Source organism: Anguilla anguilla, chromosome 6, assembly GCF_013347855.1.
Source record: "Anguilla anguilla isolate fAngAng1 chromosome 6, fAngAng1.pri, whole genome shotgun sequence".
Lineage (NCBI taxonomy): Eukaryota > Metazoa > Chordata > Actinopteri > Anguilliformes > Anguillidae > Anguilla > Anguilla anguilla.
This window is the reverse complement of record NC_049206.1, coordinates 26416311-26437834: the sequence shown is the minus strand read 5'-3', so window position 1 is coordinate 26437834 and position 21524 is coordinate 26416311. Positions and strand designations below refer to the sequence as shown.

Here is a 21524-nt window from a genome sequence, read left to right as displayed (position 1 = left end):
TAATCTTTTCAAAAGGTCATTATGAATACTATTTTAGTTCCACAGTGTTTGGTCATGTTTTACAGTACAGTACAAATTCATTTCACTGTACACTACCATTATGAATTGTGAAATCATTGCCAAAGGCGTTGATTGCATTTTTTGTAATTATGTCTATTGCTCCCTCACTCTCTTCATCCTACCCACCTCTAGCAGGTTGAAGGCTCTTCCCAGAATGTGGAGGGTGAGGTTGGCCATGGCAGAGCGTGGAAAAAGGGAGCTGGGTGAGAAGACCAGGGCCCCCTCCACATTAACACCTCCAAACCCTGTCACATAGACAGATCATAATGCACAACACAGTCATTACATAGCATTACAACATCAAGCATTATTCTCTTTCATTTCCAGCACACCTGTGTCCATAGTGGCATCGATGTAAGAGGAATATTTCCAAGATTCTGCCTCAAAGTCTTTGCTGATGATGTCATCAGGCAGCGACTCCATTAGGGCCTGCTTCAGAGGGTCCTCGGTCTTCTGAATCTGAGTCAGGTGACTCCAGACAAAGGCGCCCACTGTGAAGAGATTCATGCCCACATACATCTACAAATGCACTGAAAATTCTGAGAGTACACTGTTTGGATTTACTGCTTAATATTCCTACAATAAACAAGTTGTTATGGACTGTAAACAACAACAACAAAAAGAAATGAACACCAAAACTGACAAACAAGGAAAAATTTCCTCACAACTAAATCGCAGTACTACTATTTTGATTGATTTCAGGAAACCTTACTGTTGGCTCAGTGCTCCCTGGTTTCACCCCACATCCACCTCTTGCCTCTCACCTTGGCTTGATGTCTCATTTCTCAGAGTAGTCCTCACTCTCCGCAGCACCTGTGGGTCTGGGCAGCGCATCAGCTGCTGGTATGCAGCGATCCTGACCTCTACGTCTTCCTGAGCTGAGCAGTACAACTGGACCAGAGCCTTTCTCTGGATAGAAAAAAGGTTTGTCACACTTGTTTCATTTATTTAAAGAAAAAAGTTATCAAACACCCATATAACCCATGTGAAAAAGTAATTGCCCCCTTTAAAGCAGTTGCACCTCCTTTAGGAGAAATAACCAAACACTTCCTAGAATTTTATATCCATCTTGCATATCGCTGTGGAGGAATTTTTGCAAACTCTTCTTTGCAGAACTGCTTTAATTCAAACAAATTGGCAAGTTTTTGACAATATCTGCTCATTTCAGGTCCTGCAACAGCATCTGAAATTTGATGTCATAAATTTGACTGCACTACTTCAAAACTTGAATTTTGTTTATATTCAGCTATTCAGATGTGGACTGGCTTTTGTGTTTCGGATCATTGGCTTGCTGCATAACACAATTACACTTCAGCTTCAGCTCACAGACAGAAGACCAGACATTCTCCTTAAGAATTTTCTGGCACAGATTAGAATGATGCTATGATTCCTTCAGTAATAGAAAATGGACCAAGCAGCAAAGCATCTCCACACTCTCACACTACCACCACCATGTTTGACTATTGTTATGATGTTCTTACTGTGAAATGCCAGACATAATGGGACCTGTGCCATCAAAGAAGTATCACTTTTGACTCTATAGACCTAATATTACATTTTGTCTGAAGATCTGAAACCATTCAGTGTGACAAATATGCAGTAATAGAGGAAATCAGTATGGGCAAATGTTTTTTATGGCACTTGTACTTATACTTGTGGAATTAAATGGATATGTAAGTCCATATTGATATGCAGCAATGTAATTCATCAAACAAATAAAGACTCTTTTACTAAACCTGAAGCTGTTTCTTACTATAAGAAAGCCCTTAACTTCAGGCATGACCAGTTTGAGATGATACTTACATTAGCACTGCAGGGGATGCGTCTGAAAGCATGGATAGCAGCAAGCCTCAGCTCCAGGGGGCTGGAAACATTCTGAGCACAAGCGCTCAGCACAGAGGTGAAAGAAGAAGCTGCAAGGCCTGCATTCCCCACTGCCTTCAACACTCTGAGCTTCTGCACGCACAGAGAATCCACCATCATCATTACAATCAAAATCATCACCATTGACAATATTGTCATCATTACCATCATAAAACAGTATTTCTCAGTGTCAATGTTTACACTGTCATTGCCATGGTTGTTATTTTCATCGCCATCTCATCTACGTCTTCCTCAATTGACTCCATTATTTGTATTTTCAATAATCTCATCATGTTCTCTGTCATCATCTCCATTAAAATGAGCGAGAGAGCACACTAATCTGTACCTCAGCTAGCTGTGAGGTTCTCCCATCCTTGCAGTCTTTTCCCAGCATCTCCCTCAGCATATCCATGAGCTGCTGAACCTCAGGGAAGAGGCTGCATGGAGACCGTGCCCTCTGGCAGAGGGAGTGGACCATTGCAGACACAGCCAGAAGGGTGCCAGATCCAACCTCTGGAGACTTCAGTAAAGCCTGGGGGATACAATGTCCATGAGTCAGCCCTCAAACTAAGAACTGTCAGCCAGTCGCTCTGTAAAGCTATGATAGAGAACTGTTAGTTGGCCAGAGTCTCCTTACTATGCTAGGACAGAGAACTGTGGGCGAGTCTCTTTGTTAAGCTAGGACAGAGAACTGTAGGTTAGCCTTCTTACTACGCTAGGACAGAAAACAGTATGTTAGTCTTCTTACTACGCTAGGACAGAGAAGAGTAGACCAGTCTCTTTGCAAAGCTAGAACACATAACTGTGGGCCAGGCTCTTTGCTAAGCTATGACAGAGAACCTCAGGCTAGTCTCCTTACTACGCTAGGACAGATAACTGTAGGCCAATCTCCTTGTTAAGCTAGGACACATAACTGTAGGTCAGTCTCTTTGCTCTTATTGGTTGAGATGCTGCTAAAAACAGCCTCAGTGGGGATATTTAAGTATAAAAACTTAATATTGGATGTTTTGTTTCCTGTGAGATTGCAGATATTGTAAACATTCAGTTTTTTGTTCCTTAGTCAAAGCTTAACATTTTCAAACTATGGACTCAGACATATTTCATGCAAAACATTATAATTTCAGCCTTTTGCATTATTTTTAAAGGTTCAATGTAGATTTAAAAATTAATCAAAATTCAGAAGATAGGAGGCTTGGGGGCACAATCAGACAATCTGATTTACTGAAATAACTGCACATCAGTGATTCACGCAGAAGAGGTTTACTTGCTGTAACATGTGTGTTACCCTCTTTTTAAAATCTCAATGAGACTACACTGGTTAAATAACGGACATATATACAGTATATGTAACTGATTGACCTGGGGTTCCCAAAAGTTCCCTTGATGGATTCAGGTTTAGGTTGCTCCACAGTGCTGTACCATGTGGCCAGGTTGTACTCACACTGATGGAACGAATCATGGCGGGGGTGGGGTGGGGAATAAACGCAAAGGAGGAGAGGAAGGAGGACACCCGTTCTTCTTCCACCTCGCCGCCCAGAATGAGGTCCGTCATGATGGAGATGCACGCCTCGGAGCCACACGCTGGCAGGGCGTCCAGTAGAGGCTGCCTGCAACCAAGGCAATGGCCAGGATTCAGCAGCTTACATTGACAAATAAATTCAAATAGAGCAAATCGTACCAAACACTGTCATTTATATGTAGGTCCAAAATTAAGGACAAATTTCATTTGAATCCTAGACAATGAATCACATTTGCCAATGGAAAGTGATTGGAAAGACTACATATGAAGCTTTTTTTAAGGTCTCCCCTCTGCCTCAAACAAACCCCAATGCTCCAGTGCGGTGGTAGGGGTAATGTGCTATAGAGGATGCTGTCTTTCAGATGAGATGTTATGCCAAGGTCCTAAATCTCTGTAGCCATTAACAGTCCCTTATTGCACAATGTAGGGGTTATCCCAATCTTTCTCAAGCTGGCCACCTAATCATCCCCCAGATTAAGTGGCACAATCATTTCCTTCCTCTCCACTGAAGATAATGTGTGATACGCATCCTGTCTCAAAATGGTGAGAGCTACGCATGGTTGAGGTCAGCTTCCCCCTTTGCTGTGTAGAGCAATGGCATAGTGAAAAGCCTTAAATTACATTACATTACATTACACTTAAATAAATGCAATCGATTCATATTTATTTAATCCCTCTCGATTCAATATGTTGTACCCTAACTTGTTTGTGTAATTCTCTTTTTTTTGTGTTGCTTAATCAAAATTAGCCATTATGATAGTGTTGTTATGTTATATGCCATATTTTAAGTTTTTATATTTTATTCTAGGCTAATTGAGTGACCTGTGGCTCCTGCTGTTTTGTGATTTTTTTTCTAGCAGTCATGTGAACATTGGAAAGGCAAACGTTTTGATGCTGCAGAGGAGACTGACCAATCATCACGGCACTTGAAGGATGCCTCCAGCCACAGTTCCTGCAGCTGGTCCCTGGACAGCGCCCTCAGCTGGAACACCAGGCGTAGGAACAGGGCTGCCTGCTGGAAGGGGGTGAATGAAGCCCAGGATCAGGGACGTGCAAATAAACCCCCCCAACACCATCACAATCTCAACCAGCAGCCAATGAATTTAAACTCATTGGAATGCAAACAAAGTGCAAAAAAAACGGAAAATAAAATGGAAAAGGGCTTGCGCAATTATTAGAGAAATGCTAAAGAAGGATCAGTTTGGGTTACAAACAAACTTCCTAAAACACCATAGAATAATGGCTTGTCTACATCAAATGTGTAATGACCATTACATATAGCTACAGAATGGCACTTTGAGTCACATGAGGCTTTGTGTTTCAAGTAGCCCTTGCGGTTGGGAGTGGGATAAAACCTCCAATATTTCACATTTGCTTAATTCACTTTTACTTTACTTTTATCACCAGTGCATTAATTAAAAATGACTTTCCTTACATCATATTCAGTTTACCTGTCATTTATCTGGCAGCCTGATTAACCTGGCAGTTTTTGGCATACAATGATATATTATCATAAAGATAAATTTAGATTTTATCAGGATCTTAATCCAGGCTGCTATATGAGTTTAATTTGTCTTATTTTTTCATTTTATTTTTGTGTTTTCGTCAGTGGTGCACTCAGATCAGGGTCATAGACTCTGCTCAGATGTACAGGAAATGACCTCATTATGCTTCCCTTACCTTCTGATGGTCCCCTTTTAAGGCACAGAGCTTTCTCACTGTGTCAGAGGACTCAGCTGGTGTCTGTTTACTGCCCTGACCTGGGACTCCAGGGGGTTGCTTGAACCTCAAATTGCTGGAATACACAGGGCCTACTGCATCTGGAGAAGGAAAAGTGAGACTTAACCTCAGACCACTGCAGCACACTGGACCTCCTTCTTTGTATTTGTGGTTGTATTTTAGCACTGTAGTACCCACCTGGACTCACTGGCACCCCCTCCTGGGCCCTCAGAAGGGTGAGAGTGGTCACAGTCTCAGTGTGTGGCCCACCTGATGGGCCAGACAGTGTGGCTAGACTGACTGTCTCCGTACAGTTGACCTCTTCCATGGCCTGGTCTCTATGGCACTGAAAGCACTTCACCCTGGACTCCAAGGCCTGCTCTTGGAATGTAGGAATAGATCTAGAACATTCCAGTACGTACACTCGACCTGACTGCTCATGAGATGCTCTGCTTACAATGCCAATATCAATGATCAAAATGCCACAAACTTTATAGAAAATGGGAAAACAATTATACATGTACTACAGTATAATTATACCTAGATACAGTATTTACTCTTTGTCCCATATTTACATAGATATATTTTTTCTCATTTGTTTGCAATGGAGATTCAGTGTTCATAAAGCTAAGTTGCCTGAAGCATTCCAGATCTTATTGGTATCTTCCATTTTTAAAAATTCTTCACCCTCTCCCTGGTCATGATTTCTATACCAAATTTAGGATAACTGTGTTATCCAAGACTGCAACAAAATGCTGATCCCATCCAAGGATTTGCATCAAAACTGACCCCCTGTGCTGTAACATCACCCAGCGTGTTATTACTTTGCGAAGACGGACACAGTCTAGTCACAGGCCTTCCCACGCAAAGAGGGCGCTAGAGCTCACCGTGGTGTCAGTGAGAGGGACAGAGTGCACCCAGAAATCAGCCAGCCTGTCCTGGTAACACTGCTGAAGGTTTCGTGTTTTTACTAGCAGTGGGCCCCTCCGTTCATAGGTGCTCCAGCAGGTTCCATGAATGTCTGTCTGCACAAAAAAAGAGAGGCATTTAGGTAACAGTCCAAATCTCTCGCTGACCAGGCTTAAAGCTGCCTTAAAATGTCCAATATTCTGCTCTCTGACTTGTCCTTTAAAACGCATGTCATTGAAATAAAAGTAAAAAGATTTTTTTTTATAAAGATCCATATAGAATTTGATAATAAATCCAAGGACAAAACATTTTGTTCACACACACACACACACACCTACACACACACACACACACAGAGCCAGTGGCTGTTGCAAGAAGGACTTATATATGCTTAATGTACAACGCCCTGCTAATTGCCTGACATTCTCACATGTAGTTTAGAAACACCCTACATGCTTATGATGAGTATGTTGGAAAATTACTTGGAAATAATAATAGGGTTCTGTTCCAGATCTCCAGGGTCATATCTCAAGGTATTTGATCCCTTTCTGAATTCCTCTATTATTTCATATTTGTCACACTGAATGGTTTCAGATCTTTTGACAAAATGTAATATTAGACAAAGGGAACCTGAGTTAACACAAAACACATTTTTTAAAAGTATTATTTCATTTATTTAATGAGAAACGCAATCAAACACCCATATCACCCATGTGAAAAAATAATTGATACCCCTTACAAAACTGGTTGTACCACCTTTAGCAACAATAGCTGCAACCAAATGCTTGCTATAATTCTATATCAGTCTTTCACATCGCTATGGAGGAAATCAAGAAGGGGCAAAATACTTTTTCATGGTACTGCAGATGGATTGCAGATCTGGATCTCTTACACCACAGAGTGCATCTTGTGAGGCCGATGGCTATATGACCTGTGCTCTCACCTCTTCCACCATTTCCTGTGTCTCCCCAGTGTGAGAGGTCTGGAGCACGCTCAGTATGGCCCTCTTGATGTTGAGCGTCCACGCAGCCTCCCCTGCCCTGGGGCAGACTTCCAGCACCTTCCCCTGCCGCATAGAGAACAGCAGGGCATTCCTCTCCAGGGCCTCCCTGGAAATACAAACAACAGATGGATCTGCTCCCAGCAGTTCCACAGGTTGCTATACATCGCAGCTTTGCATCCCAGAAGCCCCACAGGCCACTGCGCCTAACAGCTCCACCTCCGAGCACCCCCCACAGGCCACTCTGCCTCCCAGTAGCCCCACAGGCCACTCCGCCTCCTAGCAACACCACAGGCCACTCATTCTCGCAGGTTCATACTGTTCTCATGACAGCTGCATCTTCAGGGTCGGCAAAAGCTGTGTTTTCACCCAAGCAAATTCATGGATAACATAACAATGACTGTTTGCAAAGGGCTTGAATGAATGTAATTTGAACCCAAGCTGAAATCTTGTCCCAAGTAAATAAAGTGTTGAATAATAAACACTCCAGGGGTTAGGACTTCTTTGACTCACCTAATATGCCTTGCATATGCTTTCCATTAGTCAGACTTTACATTCTTTATTTGTATTATCCAGGGTGAGCTACACAGGTCAAATTTTACATATCTCTCTTTGAACGCCTGGATACTGAAGACATTTGGGGCAAGTGTCTTCTATTACATGTTTGATTTTTACACACACTGCTGGATACAAGCCTAACTTATTAAGCACTACACCATACTTTCATGCAAAAACAAAAACTGTTCACCACAAAATTAAGCAGTTGAGAGCACCATTAAAATAAAATTTTTAAAAAAGTTTTGTTTGATAAATCCTCCAAATAATCAGAGGATGATATCAGCTTTACCTAAAATTCTTCAAGCGTTGCACTGAATTTTCCCTCTGCGGAGACACCTTCTTGATCTGTGAATTCCTCAGCTACAGAAAACAAACAAGCACCATGAAAATGAGACAAGTGCAAAGACATACCTCAGTAAGACCTTAGTAAGACCATAAAATGCAGGTCTTAGGGATCAGTTCAAACGCAATTGAATGGTTAAATCCAGAAGTTTCTATGGTGGCAGACCTTCATCATCAGCAGGCACCCGGAAAGGACGTCAATGTCAATCAGACAGTCAAGAGCCAGTCCACTGCTGTCTGAGGCTGAACTCTGAAGTGAGCTGGTTACTATGGTGCTGTACCTGTAGGTGTACCTCATGCCACTCGGGTAGCGCACATCTATAGCTGTTGGAAGTAGGAAATATTGCATGTTAATTTCAGATGGTAGTGTGTGATTACATGCATGGTTATAGTTAGCTAAGCAACATTTTGGCCAACTTTTTGCCATTTGTCATATTTTTCCACCAAAGTAATGTAATAAGTTAATGTTATGACTGTTTTACAACCTAAATAGAATATAGTATTAATACAGATGCAGAATGTGCAGGTCTGACAAAGTACTGTGAGCACATTCACCTTGTGTGGGTATGTGCAGAGTGCCCAATAGCACAAGCAAATGAGTATAAAACATGTGTCCCTGCTGTGGATTCACTATCAGGATAAAAACTTAATTGTCCTTGAATAATATGCATACAGTCAAGCTGTATCAATATGGAAGTTATTTTTGGCCTCTTGTCAATTATGCTTTAACTACATCACTATTGAACACACATGCAGATGTATCTTTGAATCTAGAAATGTTCTGTTGGGCTAATATTTAGTTAAATGTTTTTAGTTAACATTTTTCCAACACAGTGCTTCAAGAAAACAGACTGTAGATTAAAAGGGTCTATCTAGTTTGAAATTGAGTTTTAACTGTTCTCTTACCATTGCATGCTGCAGTGCAAGGCCGATCTGTTTGCTTTGGTTTACACTCACCTGTCAAAACAATATCCATTGTAAGCTAACTGATGGTAATGCAGAAACAACTCAATGGGCAGAGAGCGCAGTCCTATAGTTAATCTAACAGGGTGTGCGATATGTATTTGACACTAGAGCACATCATTTTGAAAAGTCCTTACAAGAGTCAAAACATAGTGTAAGCAGAATTGCCTTATTAATGTGAGGCATAATTACTTATTAGATTAGACGTATGACCTTCTTTTCACTTAATTTGTTTGTAGCTAATATTTGTAACAAAAAAATCAATATTCACAAATAAGAAAATCATTATATAACTACTTTGCCTTGATTTCTCACTGACATAAATTTATGCAATTAATTGTGAAATCTTTAGCTTGGAAGAATTCAGAGCAAACAAGAATGTTAATCACTTACTGATGATAATGGCAACCATGAAAACGAGGATGCGACACATGTCCAATGGCATGGCTATTCAGGAGTCTGGAAGCAGCGGCCCTTGGTTTCAACATGAGCAGTCAGACAAATAAGCAGCATCTGACAGTATGAGCTGGGAATAGACCGGCCTGTTGGCCACACTGACCCAAACACAGCAGGAGTCATGTTAGCCAATCAGAATCATCTGCTACACTTAGCATTTCTCCCAGGTCACATGACAAATCTGTTGCTCTTTGAAAGCTGGGGCTTGTCCAAATCAGCACACTTGCCTACTACTGAGTTTGCAAGTTGCATACAACTTTAATTCTTAATAGTAGGCAAGTATGTTGATTCGGACATGTGTAGGGGTATCTTAAACTAATGCTGATCTTTTGCCTTTCTTTTAACAGATTTAGAGACACAGCCTCATTCCCACAGGGGTCATGAGGAAATGTCATGCCAACATCAACATATTTCCTGGGGATTTGAGATTACAGATTACAGATGTATTTTTAATTGCTGATTTCCAGTCATAAGTACACTTTTCTGTTACTGCTCTTAAAAAAGACTATATTGGTCAATTGAAGATAGTACTATTAACTATTAATCATGCTTTGGTATACTGATATCATAGAATATTTGACATTTAACATCTAGCGTTATTAAAATTACATCTCTATGCTCTTACACAAACTGCTAAAAAGATATCCAGATATATCTACAAGAGTCATAACTGTGATCTGACTTAACTGCTATCTTCAGAACGAAACCTCCTCTAATTCAGAGTGTCAATGGTTCGTAGCTCATACTGTAGTTCTACGCTTTCTAATGCAAGTCAGTAATTATTTAGTTATCAATTACAGTATTTCAATGAGCGTTATTACTCATTACAGCCTTTGAGCACTTGAATCACTTCTGGGATCATTTCCAGCACAATACAACACACCTTTCAATCATAGTTTATTGATACCCTGCTAATATTTTATTCCTACTGTATGTTTAATAAATGTAGGTTTTTCATGCCACACTGGAAGTCTCAGAGTATAAATATAGGAAAATAGAACAGAGTAGTCACTGTGAGAGGCAGGAATGCTTAATATTTATAAATGCAGATTTATAAAAATCGAACATTGATTAATAATTTTGTGCAACTTGCCTTATGGGAAACAGGCATTATGAAATTAGATTTTTCCCCCCCGTCAGCATCATAAAAATATGGAGAAATGAAAAATTACTTATCAAAACATATATTTAGGCATGACTAAAATGATTAACCTGCAACACATCACACACCAACTACATTTAAACATCCTCTGCACTCATATTATCATTTCATGATCATCAGTCTGCAAGTAAAGGAAAACCTGCCTGGTGGGTATTTTGCAATTGCAATTGTTTTTAGCGCTGAGTCATACATTTACACCAGTATTCAAATGGAAAAAATAACTACTGTCATATTGCTTTTTTTTTTTTGTCAAGAACCATATATACTATTGAAAATGGTGTAAATGTATGTATCAATTGTATACTATATGAGCAGTTTCCATTACGCATTTTCTGTTAAATAAACATGGAGACATGCAGTGCTTCAAAGGGCCTCTTTTTTGAAGGACCTGCACGAGCTATTACTAATTGTTGATATTTATCATTTTGTATTACTGTCCTGATTGTGAATTAAACAAAGACCATCATAAACAATAGGATTTGTCCTTTGAACTGTGGAAGCTTCAGGTATTTTCTGTCTAATAACATGAGAGACCATGAAAAAAAAAGACTGTCTACTAATCAATGCTTTGCTTAATCGTTTAATTGTGTAAGTGTGCAACAGTTAAAGCCATTTTTAAGGCCTAACATATGGTGGTTAAGGTGATCAGACTTAATAGTGATGAGAGCCGATGTACTGATGGCACTGATAACCAGGGGGAGGGGATTATCGTGTGTCGTGTTATTTCTTAATACTGTGTAATGGTGGTTATTAATGAATGCTACAGTTGTTGCACTTTGTAAACATTCAGCAGGTTTTCCTGTAGATGTTTCACTCCAACCCAAACAATGCACACCTCAATCAACAGCTAGAGATCTTGTTGAGCTGCTGATTAGTAGAATTATGTGAGCCAAATTAAAACTTACACGACAGTAGATGTCCAGGAGCAGAGTTAAGAACCACTGCTATACTGCAATCCCAATTTTGTAGGTTATTCCCAAAAGCACTATATATAGGACAAACCATTTGGCTGATTAGTCCTAGCTAATACAGCTATTGGCAACATCACAGAAAGAATTCGTAACAATTATGTCAGCAGACATACTTTAAAAAACGGTCTTTATTGAAGAACAGGAATGAATGAAAATGCAATACATGGTAAAATATGACAGTATTCTACATGAAAAACATTTTTTATATCCTAAACCTTGGCAATTAATTTTAGTCCCCTGTAGGGAGCATAGGTATCTGGTCTTAATCACAATAACCAAATGTTATACTGTGCTGAAACCTACACAATGAACATTCAGTAAAAAAAAATAATTAAATAATGGTTTGATAATATTTTTAATGCAACATGTTTTTATCATCCAAGATACTTGGATTATGTCAAAAATGAAATTAATATTTTAACTTTCATCTTTTTTTATGCCAGGTCTCAGGATTCAGAATCAGGTCTCAAATTCTTTAAAAAAAACAAAAAAAAACACACATTCATATTTTTGTACATTTTTGTAATGCCTGGTATATGTTGCAAATATGACAACATATAATGTCACATATTCTATGTGACATTAACTTATATGTCTGATAGAGTACTTACTGCAATGTGGAGTCTTTTGTAAATGTAAAAGTCATATTCTTATTATTATTGGAATTTGAACAGATTTGTTATTAAAGAACAAAGTAAAGCCTTTCTCTCAGTTTATATTCATATATTAAGCTTTCAGCCAAGATGTAAAACTGAGACAGACAACATTCCTGATCTACAAGACTTTAAAAGGTCACTTGTAGAAATGTAGAAGGGCCACATAAAATTAAGCATGGTTTTTGTGATACTCCAAATGCACACAAGTAACCAGACTATTTGTTTTTCTGTGACACAGTACTTAAAGTAGTTTATTCCAAAAAAAGTACATTCTGCTCCTTCTGACATAACAAAGGTTACACTCTATCTCTTTTGCTTTCAGAAGAATACATAACAAAGTATGTAAAAAAAAAATACAAAAGTACAACATGCTCATCGAACGTGTAAAACTGAACGGTCCCCAAAGTGAGGACTTAGCCGCAGACAGGCCTGCTGTCTTTGGTTTCACAAGGGAAATAACCACACTGCTCCACTTGCCCAAGGGAGCCATGCGACTCCTAAAAAAACACCACTGGTGTCTGGCTATACTCTCAGTGGTCCTACCCCCGCCTTTTAAAAAACCATTTACAGAGGAGGTGGAATTTTGCAAATAGGTACTGGGGCATCACTTATATTTTAAATGATGACAAAAAAGGTCTCCAGTATTGTCCACTGAATGAGTCAAGCAATCGTCTTTCTTCATTTTCCTTGTCCAAAAGGCTATGTGTCTTTGTACCTGAGAAAAAGGAAGGAACGATCAGGTCACTGTACCCTCAGAACACGCCCTCCACCACACAAGTGCACAAAAATCCACTTTCACAGAAATGCCTATTATCCCCACTTTCAAAAAATCTTCAGCTTTTATTACAAAAAAAAAAAACTGATTTTGAAGCCCTGGTTCTACTACATATTAAACAAAACGGGAGTCAAACGACATTATGATATCCCTGGAAGGAGGAGGTTAGCTCCACCCAGAATGGGAGGGCTATATGAGAGATGATAGCGGAGTGATTTCAAGCAAACAATCAGATGATATGATACGGTGGAGTCCATTTTCTCCCGGAGGTGCAGACTTAAATACCTCAGAAAGTCTTACAGCATTCCTTTTGTAGAATTTAAGCTAAGAGGAATGCCCTTTGCCAAGGCTCACTGTTTGACTGTCTCATTAAAAAATTCCTTCTGCTTTGATTGTTTTGTTTATTTAATTATATATTAAAATATGAAAATTGATGGTATGTAGAGCAACATACTTTTGTCATGTCAAATGTTTACAAAAGAAAAAGCTTGGGTGGAACAGAACTTAGGAGATGCTCATCAACCCCAAGATTTGTTAATAAAATGCAGAAAATAAGTAATATGGAAAAGTATTGAAAAAGTATGCAGGAAATATGGAATGGAAAGTAAGGAATGGGAAGGTATGGATCATGACAAATGAAACAGAAAAATAATTATACATTCACCTCAATGTTCAAATGCTTTACAATCCAGGAAGTGGAATAATTATGAGCAAATATAGTTGTTGATACTTTTTTTCAGATTTGGATTTACTGCCTTGTCTTCTGACCCAGGTTTCTAATGAGGGGATTTAATTTGGTTTCCAGGTATAGGTGGTCTACTGGCACATTAGGATACCTCCGTAGAGTGTGTGGAGCCCTGAAATACAGCCTCTGGACCTCTACTGTATACAGTGTGTGGAACCCTGAAATACAGTCTCATGACCTCTACTGTACACAGTGTGTGGAGCCCTGAAATACAGTCTCTAGACCTCTACTGTATACAGTGTGTGGAACCTTGAAATACAGTCTCATGACCTCTATTGTATACAGTATGTGGAACCCTGAAATACAGTCTCTGGACATCTACTGTAAACAGCATGTTGAGCCCTGAAATATAGCCTCTGGACCTCTACTGTAAACTGTGTTGAGCTCTGAGATACAGTCTCTGGACCTCTACTGCATATAATGTGTGAAACCTTATATGGAAGGAGAAGGATACATTAAAGGGGATGGGGGTAGGTTAGGGGGAATTCAGGGACTTACCCGCTCTGCAGAGAGAACTCGGGCAGCGCCCCCATGGAGCTCAGCTGCTCCTCCAGAGCCATGATGCGCAGGCCGATGTACCCCGACGTCAGCACGAGAAGCAGCACCCTGCGCGGAACAGCAAATGAGCACTCAGACCCCCCTCACAGGAGAGCATGCATCACACTGTCACACGGCCACCAGAGCAGGGGGCTCACGGGCTCAGAAACACCCCATTCCAAATCACCGGACTGATGCGATCTAGAAATGATTGTGATGATTACAAGTGGCACGTGATTATCTGAGAAATGCCAACAATGTGCCAATCATTTTAATATATCTCACGTAGCTACTTTTTGACCACTGTGACCGTGCGTGCGAGCTAAAGCGGGTGGAACTAGAATCAGATGCAACGGCGTCACAGTATACTGTAAAGCATGTGAAAGTGAGGGAATGGGACTCACAGAAGTAAGTAGATGCAGAGGAGGAGGTTGAAGTTATTGGACTCTCTCAGTATGAGGAGGGACTTGACCTTCTCTGTTACGGACCAAATCCAAGACGGCTCTGTAAAAAAGAACAAGAGCACAACAGTTCATACAGGACTGTTGTGCTCTTGAAAGAAACTTTGTTTGTTTCTGTCAGGACCACTGTCATCAAAGTAGAACTTTATTGACAATAAAGGCAATACAGTTATGTTTGGCGGTATGGCTCTGTTCTGGAGCTCTCCCGCCAACCACGCAGCCCACGTGGATAAGGCCGGAAGGCCAGCAGCCAAACCCCCCTAGAGGGGTACATACAGAACAGATCCAGCAGCAAAGCAAGTTCTTAACACATAGGGATGGAGCAATGCAATTTCTTAACACATAGGGATGGAGCAGTACAAATTCTTAACACATAGGAATGGAGAAATGCAAATTCTTGACGCATGGGGATGGAGCTGGGGTGGTGGAGGGGATTTACGAAGCAACGTGCAGCGCTTGCATGCAGGAGGAGCAGCCTAATGAGTAGAGGGAGGCTGTTTAAGTAGACCGTCCCGTTAGTGAATGTACTGTGATAGGCGAACATCACTCAGCTGAGCCATCAGCTGATTCAGCCGGAGCGCTTGACTCTCGTGGCCTGCCAGAACTACGTGATGCTCCATTTTTGTGACTTTTTAAAATAAAACGAGAGGCACTCTGTCCTTATGTATTTTTCCACTTTATTCTGACTGGGTTACAGACAGATATGAGATCACAGCACAGAAAGTGCCATGGCCAGAAATATAATCCTTGACTACACAGCTGCCCAACAGACAGTGCAACAAGGTCTAGCCCAGTTTATGTTACCATTATCGCAGAGGTAGCTGTTGACACTGTCATTAAATATTGTATGTGTGCGCGTGGTGTGTGTCTTGAAGCAACCAATAGAAACAGAAGTACAAACATCCAATACAAGCTGTTCAATCAACGGTTTAATAAACAAATGGGAAAATGTGTCCATAATTACTTGGTGATAAGAGACTTCTAATCTACACTAACCTCAATATATCTACAGCCATTTAAATGGTGTGTGTGTGTCTGTACACATTTAATGCAGGGGATACCTGTGTTTTCGTCACTGGAACTCTCGTCATTCTCTGTAGAAGTTGAGCTGCTCTGACGAGTCCTTGAGGCTGTGGGTATCATGAAGAAAACTCATACATCTCATCGCTACTGAGGCAATTGCTTTCACTAGCATCAACTGATTCATCGCTGCTGCGGTATTCACTTGCAGTATCATCACCTGATACCTCAGTCTCGTCTCACCAGCCTCACCGCCCACCGAACACCACCAAGGCCACAGCAAACCATGGGTCGGGGCCCACGTTAAGGAGACACTCACTTCTGATCAGCTTGGGCAAGGGTGCTTTCAACTGGACACTGCGGTTTCTGTCATCCAGGTGATTCGGAGTGTCCTCCAGACTTGACTCACTTGAGTTCTGTAAACATGCAGAAGAGAGAGAACCACTGACTCTCACGACACACCAGAAACCCAGAAAGTTCCATAACCAAACTAAGTTACAGTTAGGGAAGCTCATTAAAAATAAAGGCTGATAGAGTAGACTTACTGAATCCTTCCCGGGATCAATGCCATTCTCTGCTGAGGAGGCAACCGGGCTGTTCTGACCGCTCTTTTCCTATAAACAAAACCACCAGATAGAACCGTTACTGATCCGTGGCTGCCAAGGCCCTGTCCGGGACCAGGCCAAGTGACCTAATAATGTAGCGCGACACAGCCCTATTGTACGTACCACCACGTTCGGACACACTGAGCACAGTAGCTTGTAGCAGGCCTCGCGGTTCCGTAAAGACACAAACAAATACTGAAATGCAAGAAGAATGGCGGCCTTAATACATCATTACACAGTTCAAAGTGTTTTCATTTTACAAATGAATGATGTAAATGCATGCTACGTTTGCTACGCTACAGCATTTTTAGCAGCTGGTTTGGTTTCATTCCTAAAGGACTGTTCACCACGGCGGGGCCATTCAGAGGCCCAGAGGTGTGACCGTGGTGACGGTGCTCACCTTCTCCCCCTCGTTGGTGTGGATTGACAGGGCGTTGGGCACCACTCGGGCTGTGTTCTGCTTCTTCACTGCTTGCACATTAGATACATGGATCACCACCTAGGAAAGGAAAACAGAACAGCCCTTAACCTTATTGGACAATTCAAACGAAGTTTGGTATAAGTATTATCCATATTGTTTTTTTTTTTTAAGCAAAGCAATACTGCGGTCGCAAGGCAATCAAATGACGGCTTTTTAGAATGAGCGTTCAGCTGAATATGCAAGCTTAATACACCAACCCATTCATTGCTTTAAACTTCCCACAAGGCAAGAGAATGCTGAGTTGATGTTGTGTTCATTTTACATTAGCCGAGATTACAATTATGCTGTAAGGATTCATCTCTACTAGCAGATGCACATGAAGGCAGCATTTAGAATCCCACAGATTTTGTTGCTAAGTTAATTGCACATTTTTATTTAAATCTTAAAACCAAAGACAACATATAAATCCTGCTCTGTAGTGCTATTAGCAACAGCCTGTGCTCAAAATGGCTACCGAAGATGAATCACTCCAGTTAATACGTTTCTCATTATTCTGAATATATACAGCCTATATAAAAGTATTTTTTCTGTATCTATAAATGATATTTGTATGAATATTGTTATTTGTGTGAATATTCAGGGAAAGACTCTACTGAAATAAGAATATAATCAGATTTAAGGTAATATCAGTGCCTCCTCAATTTTTTATGGATGCCTGAAACCTCTGGAATTGTCTTTAGAAGGCTGATAAATGATAGATGCAGTACACTTCAGAAAACAGTTTACCCAGGTGGCATGTAAAGGGTTAAATACTTACTCTGGTTTCCTTGAGCAGCACAGAGGAGTAGAAGCACACGTAATTATCCGACACAAAGAGCTTGCCTTGATAAAGCACCTCCTTCTGCAGGGCACAGGTGAAAGCTGTGGAAGGAAGGGCATACCTGTGTTACGTAAAGGCCTCCCACAACCACCTCATATGTTCATGACGCAGAACAGATAACATCGATTTTCCATTTGTCACGTTTCAGTGCCCCAGCACCTCTTCAAAAATGTAACTAAAAAAATGGACCTGATCGACATCGCTATCCATTCGGGCTAAACATATAGCGACTGTGCTACCAACAATCGGGTGTGGACAGGGGAGATAGGGTTGTACTGTTTTGGTTGTACTAATTAATTCATTCTATGTGCCAAGCAATAAACAGGATTGTTTGGTTTAAGGCTTAGATCAGCTCACCATGTGTTAATTCCTCGCCCTCAGGAATGTCTAGGAAAATCTTGTGGAATGTCTTGTTGTGCTTGATAAAACTCTGCATTGTAAAAGAGGAAGAGAAGCAAACACAACCGTTAAGATCAAACAATTACAGGCATCAAAATGGCATGCGTTTTGAAGGTCAGAATTGACAGCGTGCTTTGTTTTCAGACAGCATCAATCCATTTATGCTTTGAAAAGAACATGACAGCTCAAAGGATGGTTTGATTTTCATCAGACTCCTATAAATAAAATATTTAAACCTCGAAAAAAATTTTATGTTTCATCACTTTTCCCTGGTGTTTCTTGTGAGCAGCTGGGCGTGCGAAAATACTGGAGTAAAATTACAGGAACTTACACTCCGTGTGACATCGCCTTCAGACCTTTCAAAGCCTCTCTCATCAATGGTCTGTGAGCTGAGGAACCAGAAAACACCAGAATGATTCAGGCAAAAACATATTTAGTAGAAAAAGGGCCTAATCATATATTCTTTTAAAACATCTTCAATGTATATTTTTTGTATAATTCAAAATGAAGAATTATGAACAGGAAATTTATATGTACAGGATTTTGAACAAATGAACAGGGACAGAAATAGACAAATTGGCATGCACGGAACTGTTACTGTCCAGTAATAGGGCTTTCTTATTCCAGCATGATGAAACATGCATGCCTGCGTGCGCATACACACACACACACACACACACACACGCACATACACACGTAAACACACACACACACGCACACACACACACACACCTGATTGGAGTCTGCCTGCTGAGGCTCTTGTTGAGCTCCTGTATCTCCAGCTGGGCATCCTCCACACTCTCTACTTTCATGGGTTCAAACCTGCTCTTGCTCTTCACTTTCCTCAGCCTCCCACCCCCTTCCACTGTGTAGCTGGAAGAAAGGACATACACATGTGAGTCCAGAATCAGACAGCTTCTCATGGCTTAGAGCAGGCTGATGGATCTCCAGAACTGCTCTCCACTGCCACCACCCACAGCACTTCTAACGACCGTTTAGCCGGTTAGCAGTCCCCATAAGACGTGAGATTGAAGCAGATGAGCAAATGAGAAAAAGAGGCACTTTATCTTCTGATCCTAGATGCTACGTTATTTAGGGTGCTTGGTCTTGGGTCTCACGGGGGTTTCTGTGCCACAGCAGAACCTACTTTTCCAGCTTTTACTCAGTCAATGTACACAGACAACAAACAGCCTCAGGTCCAGTAATGAAATCAGCCATCAACATGCTGACCAGACACCGGCTGACTGCATCTACTGCCAAGGAATGGCAGCTGCCCATCTCAGTCCTAATACTGTTAGCAAAGCCTTGCTTGTTAGCCTCAACTTCCAGCGATCTCACACTAGACTGTGTATTCAAATCTCTCTTACTTTAATAATGAAATGATTAAAGTGATGTTTGTTTGCAATAATTTTTGTTTTATTCATTACAAATACATTAAAATAATTATTATAACACATTTTTGCCATGTATACCTGGTAATGCTGCTGCTGGTGGTGGTAATAATACAGTTGTTTTTGATAGCAAACAAAATTCATAGAAAACAAAAGGGCTGACGCAAGCTAGCTGGGCTGATGAACCCTTGGTTGGTGCTCAGCATCAACCTATCCCTACAGGGTAGTGATAACACGGGGGAGGTACAGTAATCTGACTGACAGACTAATTTAAGTGAGTACTTCCTCCTTGGGTGTATGCGGTGAGTCTATATTAAGCCAGCTATATAATAAGTCTGCTTTTCCAGTCTGAATACTTCACAACAAATAGCTTATATTGTGTGACCATCTTTAGCTCGCTTACCCCTAACAAGGGTGAGGATGTTGTCATCAATATTATTGGGGTGTATTATGTCAGCATAAGCTCATCTACAATTAAACATGCTAATTTGAGTCAGCGTAACTGGAGTATAGCAGTTGAGACAGATCTTAAAGTTTAGCTACATGAAGTCATAATTCATGAGTCATGAATTATGACTAAATTAGCAAGAAGCAGACACGGAAAATGTATTCTCAAAGTAATTCTCAGAATCCCACAGCCCCACAATAAGAGCGTTTGGCAGACATACACATATACACACTCATAAAGAGGCCCTTTACTTAAACTAAAACACTTTGTGTTGAGTATAAATATAATTTGTTATCCTGTGTTAACAGCACTTTAGTCTGAGCATGAGTTTTAAAGGCTAAATCAGTCAAACAGACAAACAAGATATGACATTCTCTTTCCAGAATTGCACAGTTCTTCGAGAGTTTTTCATTTCTAAATAATATTGTGTATCCCTTGCCAGTAAAAAACATTGAAATCAGTTTTTGATCAGTGTTGATATAAAAATCAGTTTTCCCATTTAGAACTAGTAAGGTATGAAGGCTTCACGAAAAAGAAACTAAAAATCTCAACATGACAAATTGGGTTACCTTTAAAAACTTGCCGAACAGAGAAACACAGCCCTTACCAGTCTTCTGGCTTGCCTTTAACTGAGCGAAAACTCCAACACCTTTCCATTGCAAACTGTACCCATATTTCGGAGACAGAAACTTAATGCTTTGCTAAGATAAGTACCCTAAGCCACGGAAAATATATTACTTCTGGTATAGGTTCTGATCTCGCCTTGTCCGACGTGTAGATCCACCATGGCTTCTTTCGTGAACCATCATCAATGGACATCTACTGAAAGCAACAGCTTATCTCAGGCAAACTGTTGTTGCAATTTCTGGCTCTACCGGGAAACCTGCTTTAAGGGAAATGGCATTTAGTCACTGTTGCCATGGGGTCAGGCCACTCCCACCAGGGCATCCTTTGTGTTTGTTGCTCAGGCAGGTGTGAACGCACGGCACAGGCCCCGCCAGTTTTCCACACAGCATAGTTGACGTAGCCTGCGCAGGATATCTCTGAAGCAGAGAGCAATCAGCCACAGGATTTTACGCAAACAGATTATGTCTGAGGCACGTGCGAAAACGAAAGCAAAGGCAAAAGCGCTATCTCACATACACGCCGTCCTCAAATCAGATACTAGATAAAGCCCTCACTGATGCAATAAATGCATGGTGCTCTGGGTAAATAAAAAAAATTCTTTCAGACGCAATAGAAAAAAACATTTAAAAGAATTTTTTTTGCGTGTTAATCAGTGCATTTCTACGTGCCTCTGCTGTTTGGTCAACATGTGCATACGTGAGTGAGAGAGCGCGTATGTGTGTGCGTATGTAAGTGCATTTGTGCAGATGTGTTCCTTTGCGTGTGTGTGCATTTTTGGGCTTTGTTGTTTCCTTTCTGACAATCTGTACCAGAGTTCAGCAGAACTTCGGGGGAAGAGAATAAGGCCAAAGCCCTGAGCAGACCGGATTCACCAGATGCCAAAGACAGAGGGTGGAGCTTCACTGCGCTGCAGGCTGGCTGTAACCGGCTTCACTTACAATCTGACTGGGTGCAAAGGCAAACCATTTTCCACAATGTTTTTGTATCGTATTAGAGAATCCCTGAATTTAAAGTTATTCTATTTAAATCCACGCAGT

At 40.8% G+C, this 21524-nt stretch overlaps 2 protein-coding genes across 10 annotated transcripts in view; both read right to left on the bottom strand.

Annotated features, from left to right (window-relative positions):
* Nucleotides 1–9451, bottom strand: part of LOC118228818 — a 52574-nt gene extending 43123 nt beyond the window's left edge. For 3 of the 5 annotated variants that reach the window (XR_004765545.1, XM_035420276.1, XM_035420277.1), the window contains exons 1-15: nucleotides 9327–9451; nucleotides 8877–8927; nucleotides 8137–8294; nucleotides 7918–7988; nucleotides 7014–7179; nucleotides 6049–6186; nucleotides 5360–5537; nucleotides 5123–5262; nucleotides 4354–4457; nucleotides 3365–3530; nucleotides 2270–2455; nucleotides 1864–2016; nucleotides 825–969; nucleotides 393–551; nucleotides 187–305 (exon numbers count right to left, since the gene is read on the bottom strand). Coding sequence is in view for 4 of the 5 variants with exons in the window: in XM_035420276.1 (XP_035276167.1) it covers nucleotides 187–305; nucleotides 393–551; nucleotides 825–969; nucleotides 1864–2016; nucleotides 2270–2455; nucleotides 3365–3530; nucleotides 4354–4457; nucleotides 5123–5262; nucleotides 5360–5537; nucleotides 6049–6186; nucleotides 7014–7179; nucleotides 7918–7988; nucleotides 8137–8294; nucleotides 8877–8927; nucleotides 9327–9378 (1986 nt within the window). In the remaining variant the exon portion in view is untranslated. The remainder of the gene's footprint in view (nucleotides 1–186; nucleotides 306–392; nucleotides 552–824; nucleotides 970–1863; nucleotides 2017–2269; nucleotides 2456–3364; nucleotides 3531–4353; nucleotides 4458–5122; nucleotides 5263–5359; nucleotides 5538–6048; nucleotides 6187–7013; nucleotides 7180–7917; nucleotides 7989–8136; nucleotides 8295–8876; nucleotides 8928–9326) is intronic. The other 2 variants (XM_035420278.1, XM_035420279.1) reach the window with 2 other exon arrangements.
* A 2181-nt stretch (nucleotides 9452–11632) lies between these two features.
* LOC118228803 (GRAM domain-containing protein 2B-like) overlaps nucleotides 11633–21524 on the bottom strand; it is a 31026-nt gene continuing 21134 nt past the window's right edge. For 2 of the 5 annotated variants that reach the window (XM_035420231.1, XM_035420230.1), the window contains exons 2-13: nucleotides 18754–18894; nucleotides 18353–18410; nucleotides 17980–18052; nucleotides 17560–17663; nucleotides 16722–16820; nucleotides 16445–16516; nucleotides 16262–16330; nucleotides 16036–16132; nucleotides 15758–15826; nucleotides 14640–14739; nucleotides 14197–14304; nucleotides 11633–12893 (exon numbers count right to left, since the gene is read on the bottom strand). In XM_035420231.1, coding sequence (XP_035276122.1) covers nucleotides 12878–12893; nucleotides 14197–14304; nucleotides 14640–14739; nucleotides 15758–15826; nucleotides 16036–16132; nucleotides 16262–16330; nucleotides 16445–16516; nucleotides 16722–16820; nucleotides 17560–17663; nucleotides 17980–18052; nucleotides 18353–18410; nucleotides 18754–18894 — 1006 coding nt within the window. In that variant the 3' untranslated portion in view covers nucleotides 11633–12877. The other 3 variants (XM_035420232.1, XM_035420233.1, XM_035420234.1) reach the window with 3 other exon arrangements.